Genomic DNA, 15,877 nt, shown 5'->3' with positions numbered 1-15,877 from the left:
CAGACAAACTTTCTTTAATAACAGATTCTAAGGTTTTGTCCTTATTAGCTCCCCTTTCAATGCAATTTCTATCTGCTTTGTTCTGCTACTGTAAGCAACATGTAAGTAGGAGCATCAGCTTAACATCAAAAAACTAATTAAAAGGCAAAAATGCGAGACAACAGAGCAGGACTGTGAGGAACCAGCTGAGTCAGGGAAGAAATACTGACATTGTGAGTCTTAGACAAGATAAAGTAAGACGCAAAAGAAGAAAACTACATGATGTGCAGAGCTGGAAGCAAGACTGCAGGCAGGCCGCTGCTGCTGCTTCCCTTCCTCTCATCTCATACTCTGCCTCGGCTCCTCCATCCTTCCCTGCCTCCTCACTCCTCTTGACTTTTCCTCGTCACTGTTCCTTAACATGTTGGAGAGTTTGTGACACCAGATTTTTCAGCCGAAAGTTCATGACCGATCATGACATGTTTGAACCTTCTGTATGAGCCTGAGCTCGGCCAAACATCAGTGAAATGAAGCCAGATTGAGACCCAGGAGGGTCCTGGTCTTAGACCAACTGCAGGATTTTTGGATAATAGATATGTGATTTTTTTAATACTACTAATAAATCCTGCATGCGAGTGTGAAGGTTTGTCCTGATCAGTTCAGACTGTGGTGTGTTGCGTTCACACCCTCTGTGTATTTGGCAGTAAGTGCATTGAAACGTGTGTGACGCAGTGATTCCACGGTCTTATCTCTGTGATATCGTCATCAGGTCAGAATTGGAAATCCATCCAGTGCTTTTGTTTAGGACCAAATAAGCTCATCAGATTCAGCTGTGCTTTGTGTTTTGTGCTAATTAGCATATGTTGCTAATTTGCTGCTGCTAAGTGTCAGCATGTTAGCACGGTCACTGTGAGCACGTTAGCATGCTGACGTTAGCCTCACAGAGCTGCTAACGTGGCTGTAGACAAAGCAGGCTGAAGACTGAGTGCAGCTGAAAATCATCTTGCAATAAACTATCCAATAAAACATTTCTTATGTAAAATGACACATTTAATGGCCTTCATCTCTAAAATGCTCTATATAAAAAAGTTTTGGCAGTACTTGTACAATCTTTAGAAGATCTTGTGGTAATTGAGAGGTTTTATTTTTTTCACATCTCCCAGCTCAGCAGGCGAGATATTCATCACCATTTAAAAGCTTCAAATCAAACTGAGAATGTAAAATACACATTAAATATTGGACTTAAGGGGCTACTTCAGGAGGAAAGTAGAGTCGTTTTCTGTCTCCTCTCTGTCCGTCCTCGCCTCGCAGCCCTCCTGTAGCTCCCTCCTCACTCACTCCTGAATATGAGCAGCTCTAATTAAAGCAGGAGGGCTCGTTAGCACAGACAGAAAGGAGTTCCTGTCCGCCAGGGACACTTTCATGTCCATCAGACGTGGAGGACAGACAGGATGAACAAGCCGTGAGACAAGAAACAGGGAGAGAAACTCGCCTTCGCTTTCAAGCTTTCGGATTGTCAAACTTAAAAACCAGGACTGTTAAATATTACACGTTTCTGAAACATGTACGGCTCTTGCAGCGGCCTTGCATCATCTCATAAAAATGTAATTCCAGAGGATGTTCTGGGTTGGGCTGGAAAATTAGATTTGTGGCGAGATCATGACTGAAATGAAAAAGACGAGGACGAGCAAAACGGCTTTCATCTTAAGCAAATGTTTGGTCATTAAAGGCTAAATACTTCAAAGCTCCGCTGCCTCTCTGTCTGCTTCCAATCTAATAACTCAAAGATCCCTTCCAGTGAATCACCCGACGGTCATCGACCTTGTCAGGAATCTGAAGGAACTAAATGATAAACGACATAAACGACTGTGTAAAAAATAAATTAAATGCATGAGTGCATTTCATTAAACGGACGTTAAACCGATCGTTTGGTGCTTTGACTGCTCGTGTTTCTTAGCTTCTTTTTCTTGATGTCACCGCCTTCTCAGATCTCAGCGATTAACTTGGTGAGTCCTATCTTATTATTTCTGTTAGCAATGACAGAAAACTCTTCAAAAATAACACCCACGCTGTAATAAAAGGAGAAGAGCCGAGCAAACCTTTTGAGCTGAGAATGCAGTGATGTGGCCAGTCGAACCATCTCCTCCAGTTCTCTCACCAGCTTGTTCCTCTTGCAGTGAAGTCGCAGCCTGAAATCATAAAGAAATTTGCCAAACAAAGAAACAAAAGTTATATAATTTCTTTTTCCAGTCAGCTGCAAACCTGAAGGTTTAAAGCAACATCTTAATCTAATTAATTCAATCTGCTTCCAGGCTGAACATGAGTCAGCGCTCCGCTAACGCTGGAGGTGTGAACACTTGGAAAAAAGTGAACAAATATGACATGACGGCGGCGATTTGTTGGGCGATCGTGAGCAGCTGCTTTGTGTCCAGGTGACAGCGGTGTCATCTGTTCGTACAAGCCTTGTTGGGAGGAAAACAGTCCATTAACAGCTGCTACTGCGATCCACGGTTTGAATGGAAACAGGCCAGAGAGGAAGCCTTTGATCGGGTTACAGACAGCTGCCGGTGTCACTGTTCGTTCAGGTTAAACTGACTTTTTGACAGTTTCCTGTCTCCTTCTTCTACACTGTACATACGAAAGGAAGGTGTGTGTGCAGTGAATGAGGGCTCAACAGGTAGAGCTGGCATCACATGTCCGCTCGGTCATAACCTTATTTATTCTCTGATCTGATTGTTCCTGACGAATCAAACTTTACCAATTTCAGACTTTTTGTATTTTATTTAGGTAAAGTTTTTGGCAACGTTAACTTAAAGATCTTGGCTGAGAGCTGACCCAGGACCTGACGTGGACCAGCTCCAAAACCATCCTCAGTCTGACTGGGTCGGGTCACACTGTACTGACACAGGTCTCAGGTCTGTGCCTCAATGTATCTGATATCCAAGTGGACCCTGTACCAGCCCCATCATCATCATCATCGTCATCATCATCATCATCATCATCATCATCATCATCGTCGTGGGTCTGCTCTGACCGAGCACAGCTTGTTTTGGTGAACATGTCAGAGAAGTTACACGCGTGCGTCTGTCAGTAAAAGGTGCATTAATGAGTTTCAAAGTAAATCTAAAGGCCCACACAAACACACCACACACAGTTTCACTCACACCCTGACTGACTGCATGATGCATCCACACTGGGCCTTACTGATGTCTGCCTCCCTCTTCTGTTAGTTTTGTTAAGTTTTTAGAGAAGGGCAACGTCCTCATCTGACTTTCTCCCACAATGCCCGACTTCAAACTGATTGGCCAGAACGCCTGGTAGCACCTGCATGGACGCTTCCTAAACTACTGACTCTGTAAACTGAAGGACCCTGATTCAGATTTAACTGAACATCTTTCAGAAGCTACAGACACAGAACACATGAGTGCGTGCAGACTTCTTGTGTCTGTGTGTGTGGTGACAACTTTGAGTTATCAGTGTGTGAGTGGTTTATGTGTGTGTGATTATAAGGGTGCGTAGGTGGACTACAAGAGGTTCCTTTTGTGAGCGGGCTCTGCAGCATCTCAGGTTTCAGGAACCGGAGACGAGACACAAAGACCGACTGAGCTCAGGTGGAGTCTGACCTGAACACCGAACAACAAGAGTCCTGTTAGAGGGAGAGAGAGGGAGGGAGAGCGGAGGACAGGACGGGATCTTGGCGGTTCTCGTTCGCTGCCTGGCACTCTTTAAGAAAAGACAAAGTGGTAAAAACCAGAGGAAAAAGGTGAAGGGGAGAAAGAGCAGAGATAACACGGAGGTATAAAAGACTGGAAATAAAGAGGAGGGAATAAGGGAGAGGAGGGCTGTCGTCTCTGTCATCCTCATCTCTAAGTCTTAATGATCATTAGGACGGTCTGATGTCTCTAAAGGCCAAAGGAGTCCAACAGAAGCAGAAGGTCAGCGGTGTCATCAGCAGAGGAGACGAGAAGGACCACAGTTAGACTCATGGCACTGCTGTCACCGCCTGCTCTGACCTTCTCCATGACACCAGCCTTCAGTCCACCTTCAGACATGAAGTAAGAACACAAGACTAACAGAGAGGTCCTGGTCCAGCTGCTGCTGGGTTTCAGCGTCAGCTAATGTCAACCAAGACAAGAACCTTTTTTCTGTCTCCCCCTTATTATTATTATTATTATTATTATTATCATTAAATAAATACCGGGTCAATACGAGGACTACTCAAGCTGACTTATGGCTCTGAACATTCAGGAGTAGGGTTTGGTTTCAATGGCCGGGTCCATTTTGGATCTGGTTTTTACTTGCAAAGTTAAACAAAACATATGAGAAAAGTAAATCTGCTGCTGGATTTGAATGAGATGAATTCAGACTGGAGTCATGAGCTTTGCTGTGTTGAAATAAGGAGCTCTGAGATTTGGATTCTTCTGAACTGTTAAATCATCTCAAGCATTGACTGAAGTGATGGTCCCACCTCTCGGTCAGAGCCTTGCTCTGGTTGTCTCTGGCGGCCTGCAGGTCTCTCTCCAGACGCTTCTTCTCAGACTCCAGCTTCTCGGCGTCGTTGGGCTCCAGGCGCTGGCGGGGGCTGACGTACTGCAGCTCCTTCAGCAGCTCCTCCTTCTCATTGATGAGGATGAGGCGGTCTCGCTCGGGGTCCAGCAGCCCCGGCCACGCCTCGCTGTCCAGTTTGGCGATCTGAACCTCGATGGTGGCGATCCTGAGAGAGCGTGGTGGGAGGAAGAGGAGGAGGAGGGGGAGAGTGAAGAGCAGCAAAGAGGGAGAGAAGAGGGGAAACGTGGACTCGTTTAATGAGCAGCTGACTTGAACTGTACTCTGTCTCTGAGCATCGTGGAGATTCACAGTAACATGAGTCTGTTAGATGTTCTACTGAGTGTGTGTCTTCAGAGCAGATCAGTCAGCCGGTATCTACCTTCTCTTTGCCTCCTCGTACTTCAGACTCAGACGAACCTTCTCTGCCAGTTTGTTGTTGCTGGTCATGAACTGAACACAAACAGAATATTCACACAATGACATGTTGGACATGTTCACAGACATCAAGTAAAAGTACAACGCAACAATGTACAAAATACTCCATGAGAAGTTAAACTCATCCTGCATTCAGAAGCACAGAAGCATTATCAGCATAATGTACTTCAAAGGGTCACCAGGTACATTTGAGGGTAAAGCAGAAAAAACAAAGTTCTGATACATTTGATATACTTGTATTTATCTTTGGAATTTTCTCTAATCTTTGTTTTCTTTTGTGAAATGTTGGAGAATTTCACCTCTTTGTTTTTCCAGGACCACTCGTTGTCCTGCCAACGTGTAGCAGACGTTCTGATGCTGCTGCCATTTGTGACCTGTTTGACTGTATTGAATTTAGACTAAATCTCTGTGTGAAACACAGACCCTGCCGGGACTCACCTCGGCGGGGATGTCGGTCTGGGAGCCGGCGTCGGAGTAGAGCCGAGGGATGGACAGCTCCGAGTTGGCGAGCGAGGGGCTGCTGCCCCACAGCTCCTGCTGGGACCCAGAGTCCAGCTGGAACCCGTCCTTCAACACGGCCAGTTTCTGGATGAACAGAGGGGACAAACAGGGCTGCTGGAGATTATGTGAACCAAAACATGATCTGCAGCGAGAAACTGGGCCACTGCAGTGGGAAAGTACACTGGGAATAAAAATAGGATGTGATTAAGGACAGAGGAAAAAACTATGAGACAACGCAGCGATGAAATACTGTTTTAAGTGAATGAAATAAAGGCGAGCATCAGCCCATATTAATAACCTCTTAATTGGCTTTTTGGTTCTGAATCAAACACTTTGTCCTCTTTTCTCTCATCGAGCACCTGAAGCTTCTAGAAATCAGCAGTGACGTGAAGTTTGTCTGACTGGCTGTCAGAAGCCATCACAGAGCATCTGTGAGGAGCCAAAGCTGTAAAAGGTAAAGACAACATCCTTGGTGTTTTGCTGCCTGTTCCTTTGAGCTGTGCAGCGATGCAGCGGCAGTGACAGCTGCTGCAGCCATCGTCTCATCTTCACAGTCATGAAATAATATCTTATATGACTGCAGATCGTTTAAACCTGCGGTGGAATGCACCTCATTTCTGCCCTTCAGAAAAACAACACACAGGCTCCATGTCGGCAGCAGTGTTTATGTGTTCTGAAGACGCAGCATCTCTGGTGCAGACGGCAGGTAGAGGGAGGTGCTTAAATTCACATTTGAAAGACGTCATAACTCAGAAATCTCCCATCATCGTATGTTGAGTGCTCATCACTCCTCTGGTAAAGGAAAGCACGGACACAACATGGTCAGCTTGTTTCTGCACTTCACACTCAAATCATGACTTCGAGAGGTGATAAAAAGCTAGAAGATTCCCCTCCAGGCAACACACACAACTCAATCTGAGCAGACAAAGTGAAATCATGCTTCACATGTTACATGTTCTCTACATTTGATCATGGGTTTGCCTCTGATCCGGGACCTGTTGCATCACCTCCCTCTCTCTCCCTGACTCTTCACCCTCTCTGTCTCATCTTTGAGCCTTTCAGTTGAGTAAAGCTACATTTTACAGATCTGCATTTTCCTGAAAAATTCATTATTTCCTTGGATGTTATCTGGAAAGAACTATGTAGTCTGAACTAATTATAGCAAAAAATAGTCATTTTTAAAAAAGAACTGTGGCATTTAAACCCAAACGGGTCTGAACTCCGGAAACTTTCATACTTTTGGATGCTCAGTTCAGCTGCCCCGCTGTGCACTGACTCAAAGACTTAAAGTTATGCTGGAAATGTACTGAAATTAGTGAAGCCGTAGTGCGATAACTGCACACTGCCTCTAGTTTTTCTCCTATAATTAGTGCCGAAAAACATCACAGTTCTGCACAGGGAACATCTGAGAGAACCATGAAGTACAAACAGACCTGTAAAATAAAGCAATTTACCTTTCGAAAAGGTAAAACATTGGCCCAAAAACCCAAAACCAGGACCACAAGGAAATGTGAAAATGCTCATCAAAACTCCTCACAGCCTCCAGATGTCGTCTTTAGTCAAACCAACACTCAAAAAACCCAAAAGATATTCAGCCTGTGATCACACAAGACAGGAGGAGCTGGAACAATTAGCAGACAATTAATCAAATTAACTGCTCAGTTAATTGACTGTTTCAGCTCCAAACTGAACGAACACACTGCACCTCTCTCTACTCTTCTCCAGGCCTGCATCTCTCTGACTTTACAGGCAGACACACAGCAACATCTCCACCCTCACAGCCATATAAACACATGATGCAGAGCACATGGGGACAATCTCACACACGGAGCTGTCAGCTGCAGATGGTAAGGGGGAGAGAGGGGGAGAAATGGGAGAGAGAGGGAGGCAGAGAGGAGTCCACAGAGTAGATTATGTATTATTGAACACTCTCCTCTCTGTACCTCCAAACCAGTCTGCAGCCAGACCTCCCTGATAAGACCTGACATTTTAAATCTATATGTGAGTCTGGGGGTGTATGTTGGACTATTGTCAACATGGAGGAGTTTTATTGAGAACTGGAGTCTAAAATGTTGCAGATGCATTTTAGAGATTTATATACATCAGTTATTCCACATTTTCTGCTGTTTAATATTCTGTGCAAACCTGTTGATGTGCAGTCCTGGAGCATCAAAGAACATCTGCGCTGTTCAGATGCATGAAAATGTCTCAGAAATCGAGCCCAGAGGGATTCTCGTGGTGATTTACAGTACATTAGCAAACTAGAAACAATAAATGACTCTTTGTCAGTTGCTGCACCAGAGCGAGAAGCTTCATGTTCACCTCCACTCCCCTCATCCCTGCAGACCGGCGTACTGCACACCTGCAGCCTGTGAAGTCCCACCATGCAACTTTAATACACACTGCTGCCATGGTGGAAATATGGATGAGCTAATAATGTGATGCTGTCACACACAATAAAGGACGGTGGGAAAGCAGAGGAGGGCTGGGAGACAAGAAACTGGGCGGAAACAAGCTTTGTATGTGGCAGAGGAGCAGAGGGAGATTACCATTCATGCAAACGACACACATAGGAGCTTGAACTTGAGAGAGAGGAAAACACGTGACATGACAGACACACAGGCACTTTAACACGTCATCCCCAAGAAAATACGCAGCCTTGGACCTTCGCTTCTATTTCCAAGTCACTCAGTGTCCCTTCAGATATAGTTAAATCACTAAGGTGCCTACAGCAGGTCGTCCTCAAGAAGGGAGAAGGTTTGAAGCTGGGTGCTTCACCATCGCAGAAATGTGATCATGAAATGAATACTTCTCTGCAGCCCTACATTCACACTCAAACGAGTGCAGTCTGAGATACAGTTCCACCGGAAACATCAGCACTGACAGAAATAAACACTGACAGCCCACAGACGCTCCAGCAAACCCACTCAGGAGCCCAGAGTTTACACCACATCAGCTACAAAGGAAATAAAACCCCCATGGCAGAAAAATGCTGCTGCCCTCAGCGAAATAGTTTCCACTTTCCAGGAAACTCGTCTCAAAGCGATCCTCACAGCCCTCATCTTCTCCTGACGGAGCCCAGCAGTCCGTCATCACGTCGGCACTGAAGCACCACCTGCCTCCCTGCAGCCTCAGCTCCTCAGAGTCCCTAAATCTCTTTCAGTGCATCTGGCCTCTTTCTCGCAGCTATATAACATTAAGTGTTTTAATACGCGTTCAGACTCTCCTGAGAGTCTTCTGATGCCCTCATCTCCTCCACTCACAGCCCGCCTCCTTTCCCTCGCCTCGTTCCCTCGCTTATACTCCTACTTCGTCTCCTTGTACTGCACATTTTCTGCTCTCTCTTCATCGCAAATCACTTCCTGTCACGGCTTTAAGTGGAGTTTAAACTGTATCTGAAAAGTCCATCTTGGGGTAAATAAGCCAGAGCTTCTCAGTTCTGGTTCATGGCACATTTCATTTTATCTATCTCGAGACCGTTTTACAGCTGAACATAGTTAAATACCTCTTAGAGGGAAAATACAAGCATCACATTTCCCCAGTCAATTGGTATGCTGACGGAGCTTCCATCCCCACTCATTCACCCCACAACCCAAACAGCTCTCAAAACAGAGCAGCAGGCAAGAGGAAGCTGATGAAGACGTGCTCCTGGACGAAGCACCGACTGCCTGAAGACTCAAAATGCAAAATAACAACTTCATCTTTGCTTTGATTTCAAAACAAACTCATCACAATTCAAGTTGTCCCAACGGCAGACATATTGAATCCATGCATTCATGTGATTTGTGACATGATGCACCTGGCTCTTGCCATAAAATGTCACCTTCTGGATTATCTGTCTCCTCTTTCCTCCCTCTTTTGTCCGTCAGAGAGTTGATACTGGAGCCGATCGATCCTGCCTTCAGCGGCCTTTAAACAATGCTAAGCGTCTACATACTTATCAGATTTGTACCTACCTTCACTCCTATTGTGTTGGAGTTAGTTTTTTATTGTTTTTTTTTTGCTGAATTTCAGTCGGAAATATTTGTCAAATTACAGAAACAGAATGAACGTACATGTTAAATAACGGCTTGACGCACTGGATTTGAGTCTGACGCCTTACTGGAAACATCTGTGTGATTGATGGTACATTTCACTGACCTTAACTCTGCTGCTAAAGGGTCTCAATTAACCAAAAAAATGACATTTTAACCAAGAATGTGCTCAGTATTTTGAAAAAATGTCAACCAAAGTGACAAACATCAAACTTGTGATGCCCAGCTGTTGCCAGCCTGACGAGTCTCAGCTCATGTCCCATCTATGCTCCATGAAAAGCATTTTAAGAGCGACTTGGCTTTAAGTGTTTGTCACCTCCATGATAAACATCCTCTTACCTGCATGAGTTCCTGTTTCTCCTTCTCCCCAGAGCTGATGGCGTCTCGGATGGAGCGGACCTCGCTGAGGATGGCCTGCGCCTCCTGCACCTTGTACCCATACGGGCTGTTGGACACTTTCTGGTCAATCCTGGAGGTCAAGAGGAGGGCGAGGAGACAGGAGACGAAGGTCAGTTTGGATGAAGATCGAGAGAAATGGAAAAAGCAGGAGGGTTTAAACAATCCTTCTGTCAAAAATCTTTCACGGTGAGCTGCTCTGGACAGACCTGGAAAAGGTCACAGGTTTCAAAGATCTAATGCCTTTTAATCATAACGTTTTAATGTTTACTCAGGGAACTGGGTCAGGTGAGTGTACACATTACAGCAGCACTGACTCACTCTCATGCAGTTATGCTAAGTGTCAGCTTCCCACGGCCTTCTCACTGGCAGTCACTCAGCAGGCTTCGCCGCCGTCACAGGAAAGTAAAACAGCAAACAGCAGATGGTGGAGCAGCATTACTCATTCACTCTCCTCACACATATTAACTGTGACAGGGGCTGGGTGTTAAAGCTCAGAGCTGACTGTTCATCCCAGGTACGACCAAACTGTGGCACTCTGTCCCATGTTTTGTTCTTTTGGGAAATACTGTCAGATTTGTCCAAATGATGATGTTGTTAGCTGCTGCTGACTCACAATGCCTCGATGACCAAAGACTGGAAACCTGCAGCTTCAAAACACCTCGTTTTGAGCATCTTTCTTTTTCCCACCGTTTTGCCCTTCTATCCACACTAAACCCTTAAACCCTCTCTGAGTTCTTCAACAACAGCGTTGCACCGTGTGCCTGCCCAGACATGGTTATCCAGTGTAAACACTGTGCCACCTCTAACTGCCTCTGCGATCACTCGGTCACTCCAAACAATCACTGCAGTCACTAACCTGCATTCATTTCGTTCAGGGTTTCTGCAGATTTAGCGAAATTTAAGACATTTTAATGTCACACAGAAAGCAACTCAACAACTGATGGAAAAGTACAATACGGCCTAAAATGATCTGTTATTTTATCCCATTGTTTCAGTACTCCATATAACAGTAATTCTTCATATAATTACTATCATTAATTTAACGTGACCTGCACTTGGATAAGGCATTAGGCACAACATGGATTGGTGAATTCACCAGTTAAGCTCCAATGTTCTACTGATTATAAGAGGACGAGCTTCCAAGCGACTGGAGCTAGCAGTCCTGTTTGACATTTTAATACCTTGTATGATTACCTTCTTCTTTTGAAGCTGAATTTAATGCTTTTTGAGGTTCACAAGTATAAAGCTGTGATTGGATCAGCATCTCAGTGGCAGGACTTACTGTTCAATGGTTAACAGACAGAAAATTAATGGCTTCTTTATACTTGTTCATGTGTCTCACAAAAGGACAAAAGGAAAAATATGTTCATGAGAACAACTAAATGGAGAGTTTGTATTAAATGGGTACAGGTGTCCATGCAGAGCAGGAGGTGTCCACGTGAGATAATGACTATAATGAGCTTTTTATGCAGAATAAGAGAGGGAGGAGGTTTCGACATTTTACTGTTTCCACGGGCACGTCAGCATGGACGAACACAGCCTGAGAATTCCCAGTAGGTGCAGATCTTTCCGCAGGTAAAACACCTTTTCACACCGTCGGCTTGGTGTGGACGCTATGATCTGTCTGAGAACAAGTTCAAATGTTTGCTCAGCTTCTAACCCTCACGTAAGACACACCAGATCCTGTTTTTTGGCTGTGGGCAGACTGGGGAGACCTTGCCGTTGCAGGGACACTGCAGGAAACAGCCATCAGAGGCAGCAGCAGCTATGCAAACCCTGTCATCAGCAAGTCATGCATGCATCTGAATAACAGGTCCTTCCACATTCTTCAGAGAGGGAAGAGGGGGAGGGAGGTTCGGACAGAGAGAGAGAGAGGGAGAAAACAAGGTGCAGAGAGAATGAGGAAGTGAGGGAGGGAGAGAGGCACTTGTCTGTAACAGGCAGGGAGAACAAGTAATCCTCTCTAAGTCCTTCTCAAACATGGACTTATGCTGAGTGAATATGGTGTTATGAACCTTTTTATAATTAAAATCACAGTGACCGCTTCACAACAACACAGAGAGACATTAACACATACTCACTAAGCCCAAACATTTAACCACCGTCACACCACTTCAAGTCTCCACAGTAAATTCTTCTGGATATTTCGCGTTAAATGAACAAAATAGGGTCTTTGTGGGACTATCAGCTCCGATCGTGGTCTCATGGTCGGGGGAGTTTTCCTTTACCATGACAACCAGAGCTTCTGCTCCTGTTTTGGTAAACATCTCGCTTGTCTTTATCCAAAATACTGAAACTCCTCTTGCTTTGATGCTGGAGGTCCTGTGACCTCAAAGGGTGACTACCCTCCGAAATGCACACCAGGCAGAACCATGTCAAGTATATGGACACTAAAGCTCTGCTGATACTGGAAAATGGATTGATACCAGCACCAATACTGGAAACTGAACAAAAATAGATGATACGTTGACTGACATTGGTTTCTCAAGGGGTTCAGCAGTGATTCAGTCTTGCACTTCAATAAAACTGAGGGGCTTGTGAGAAGGAATGGCGGTAAAGCCTAAACTCTTCAGCCCGGACTTTTGGGCTTTTCAGTTTGGTTCGAACCAAAATCACAGGTGTGAAATTTCTCCTGAGGCACAGTTCAGACCAAACAGCCCAAAGTCGTGAAAACATTTTGGATGCTTTGGACTTTTGGATCAATTACATGAACTTCTGGCTGTTGGCAGATCCAGACAAAGCAACAAACCAAAATGAGCCACGGCAGCACAGGGAGAGAGCAGGAGAGTGGATGTTTAATTGACAGACCGATCAATTTCAAGTACAGGGAGATGCGGCTCCGTAGGTGACGCCGACAGGACGTACATTTGGCTCATCAGCACACTTGCATAATTGCAATGTTAAACTAACTGGATCAAACATACACACACTTTGGTTCAGGTGTTAACAGACCCTGAGTCTCTGGTGTGGGTGAAGCTCCAAAAGCAAAGGATGCTACACTTCCCACAATGCAGTTCAGCGGCGTCTTCTCCTACGCCCTCCCCACCTGGTGAATGCCCACGACTTTCAAAATCTTGTAAAGCAGGTTGTCTGCTGGAAAGTTCCAGTCCAGTCTGATTTCTAACCTCGATGACACCAGCAGCTTCACTTTCTGAAGCTCCTCCAGAGCCAAAGAAGACATTACACGACTGTTTGTACAGGCTGAGTACTACTACTAATACTACTATCAGTGCCAGTAGAGCAGCAGTATTTTCTCCCATTCAACCACAAGAGCATTAGTGAGGTCCAATACTTGTTGTGTGGTGAGGTCTGGACTCGGTCAGCGTTTCAGTTCATCTCGAAGGTGCTGGATGAGGCTGAGGGCTTCCTACGCCGTTAATCATCTCGTGACCCCCCCGGTTGGGAACTGCTCATCTAAATTATTACTGTGAGCAGGAGCATTAATAGTTAGCTTCACTGTGACAGCAGGGCATAGGCCACATTCTTTTGGCCTTGCAGTATAATACTGCCACTTTTCTGTTCACCATATCAGAAAACATAAAAAAACCTCACATGCACCAGCGTTTTGTGAAGTCTTATCAGGAGCTGAGTGTTGGGCTGCATTCCAGTCTAAGCCTGTTCGTATTTCTGCAAACAGCGATTGGTTGTTGAACACCGTCCGATGACTGTAACAGGAGAGGAAAGTCACGGAGGAATGCCGTCCAACCGCTCTGCCTCAGCTACTCTTTAATCCTCCTGACACTCTCACTGTGCTGCGTGAGGCAAGACAAACAGACCGGACATTCCTGTTCAATTCAACATCGGCCCGCGGGGGATCGGTATGTCTGCTTTCTAATGTGGAGAATTTCACAAACAGAACCGTGGACGGCCTCAGTCTGGCAGATAAAGAAAAATGGAAGAATCCCTTTCGAATCAACATTCCTGGCTGACGATGCACCTTCACTTTCTACAGAACTGACTTCATTTTCAGAGGTGTACAAGTGGGTCAGACAGACGGGGTGTTTCCTTTCACATCCACATTCTTCAACTGCTGTTCCACTGGTGCGTTTATAGAGGTGTTAGTGTTTAATGATGGGATGGAATGCGCGATAATGCTGAGGCAATAACTGAGGTGATAAGCAAGCGCACTGCGCCGAAGCCTCTAACCGCCTCTCATCAGCTCCAGCAGCATATTGACATTTAATGTTTACATGCTGTTTAAAAGGGCAAATTCCAACAAGTGCAAGATTTCAAGAAGGCTCGACTCCTTCATCTCTACTGTGCAACGAAATTCCTGTGACGCTCGAGCGATCGCGTCCCTCGGATAGATAAGGACAAGAGAAATGAAAGATAAGAGCCTGGCAGAGACGGAACATGATTAGGACAACGTCCACAGCGTGACGGCTAATTCTGAAAATGCTTTTATGTGCAAAACAAACAAACAGCTGATAAGAGTCAACGTGTGCTGCGCAGCGGGACAGAAGGTCTGGATCCTCTGCTGAGTCCTGGCTGATTAAAGCCCCCTTCAGTCCACCTCCACCCCTCTGTGATCATCAGTGCTGTGTCTTAATACAGCCAGACTCACAATTAAGCAGCTCTCAGTGACATTTTGATGGCGCTGTCAGGCAACCAAAGGAGCGTAAAACAGTGGTTTGATTGTAGCTCACAGATGCTACAGATGTCTGACAATAAACAGGAACAGAGGTTAATGATGTCAGCTGAGTGAGACAGAAAGCTTTCATCTTAAAGACCCTGTCAGCTTATGTTCACATACAGCTCCTTACTGTGAGCGATGGGCTCTAAGTTTGAACACGACAGATGTGTGTGGGCAGGGCAGAGCTGGAGCACCAATCAAGACCTCCAATCAAGAGTCTGAGTTGGCGTGTTCTTTGGTCAGAAGCCTATTTTCCTCATCCACGCTAAAACACGATGCTAATACTTTGAATGATCCACTCCAGAGACCCCTTCCTCTGTTTCATACCACTGTAAACTGAATATCTTTAGATTTAAGCATCTGAAGATGTCAACTTCTGAAGTTCTGAGGAGGCATTTTTCACTTTTAAAAAGCTAATTCCCGAAAAAGAAATGCAAATTAGGAGTGCCTTGGGTGCTGAATGGTTGCAACCATCTGACATCTATCCACAGGGTTTCAAGGTAACAGTGAGTCAAAGGAGTTCTGCAGGCAGAGGCTGAAACTGTAAAGACTGAGGGAAGGTCACACATACACTTGCTATTCAAGTCAGATTCCCACTGTCTCGCTTTGCTCGTCAAATTAAATTAGGAGGGCGGCGGTGGCATAAAGCGTGAGGATCAAATCCCAGCATCAGCTGTCAACAAATATACCTGTCAACGCGGCCTTCGGCGAGGATTCAAGGTGGAGGAGGACAGACTGGAAAGCTTCCAGAAGTGAATACGAGAGCACACATGAACCATAAGCAGGACGAAAAAGAGGCAAAGGCTGCACCAGTCTGAGGACACTTACTCTTTGAGGGTCTCAAAGCCTTGTTCTTTGTACTGCAGCTCCTGCTTCATACAGGCCAGGTCCCGTTTCAGCTTGTTCACCTGAGACACAGAGAGGAGAAAAGCTTCAATGAATTTATATTTCTGTTACTGCGAACAAAAGCATGAGAAGCCCCAAACCAACAATGTGCTTTTAAAATGGGTCACAGATATGTAAGTTTCATTTTTTAAGACAGGTTCAATTATTCAGAGGATGAATCCACATTTGGTGCTCTGGTGAGCATTTGGGGCAGCAGGACGGTGTGTGTGGGACTCAAAGTAAACTACAGTGTGTGTGTTCGTAGTATGGGTACACCAAGCGCCAGCAGTGTGGCTGATTGATGAGCTTTTAATAGTTTTTGGAACACAATGGAGCTCTGTGGCACAGAGGAAGGAGATCTATCAGATGTTGATACGCACCAAGTGCTTCAGTAGGTACAGTCAGTGTTGGCTTTGGTCTCTTCATGAGATTTGTTGACTCCTCTACATATTTGATCAACAGC

At 45.3% G+C, this 15,877-nt stretch overlaps 1 protein-coding gene across 1 annotated transcript in view; it reads right to left on the bottom strand.

Annotated features, from left to right (window-relative positions):
* Nucleotides 1-15,877, bottom strand: part of wwc1 (WW and C2 domain containing 1) — a 42,816-nt gene that overhangs the window by 9,616 nt on the left and 17,323 nt on the right. The window contains exons 5-10 of the mRNA XM_076750499.1: nt 15,358-15,437; nt 9,837-9,966; nt 5,401-5,547; nt 4,907-4,977; nt 4,448-4,693; nt 2,079-2,168 (exon numbers count right to left, since the gene is read on the bottom strand). Coding sequence (XP_076606614.1) covers nt 2,079-2,168; nt 4,448-4,693; nt 4,907-4,977; nt 5,401-5,547; nt 9,837-9,966; nt 15,358-15,437 — 764 coding nt within the window. The remainder of the gene's footprint in view (nt 1-2,078; nt 2,169-4,447; nt 4,694-4,906; nt 4,978-5,400; nt 5,548-9,836; nt 9,967-15,357; nt 15,438-15,877) is intronic.

Source organism: Chaetodon auriga, chromosome 15 (assembly GCF_051107435.1).
Source record: "Chaetodon auriga isolate fChaAug3 chromosome 15, fChaAug3.hap1, whole genome shotgun sequence".
Lineage (NCBI taxonomy): Eukaryota > Metazoa > Chordata > Actinopteri > Chaetodontiformes > Chaetodontidae > Chaetodon > Chaetodon auriga.
The sequence above is the reverse complement of the archived record's forward strand: the minus strand, read 5'-3'. Positions and strand labels throughout refer to the sequence as shown.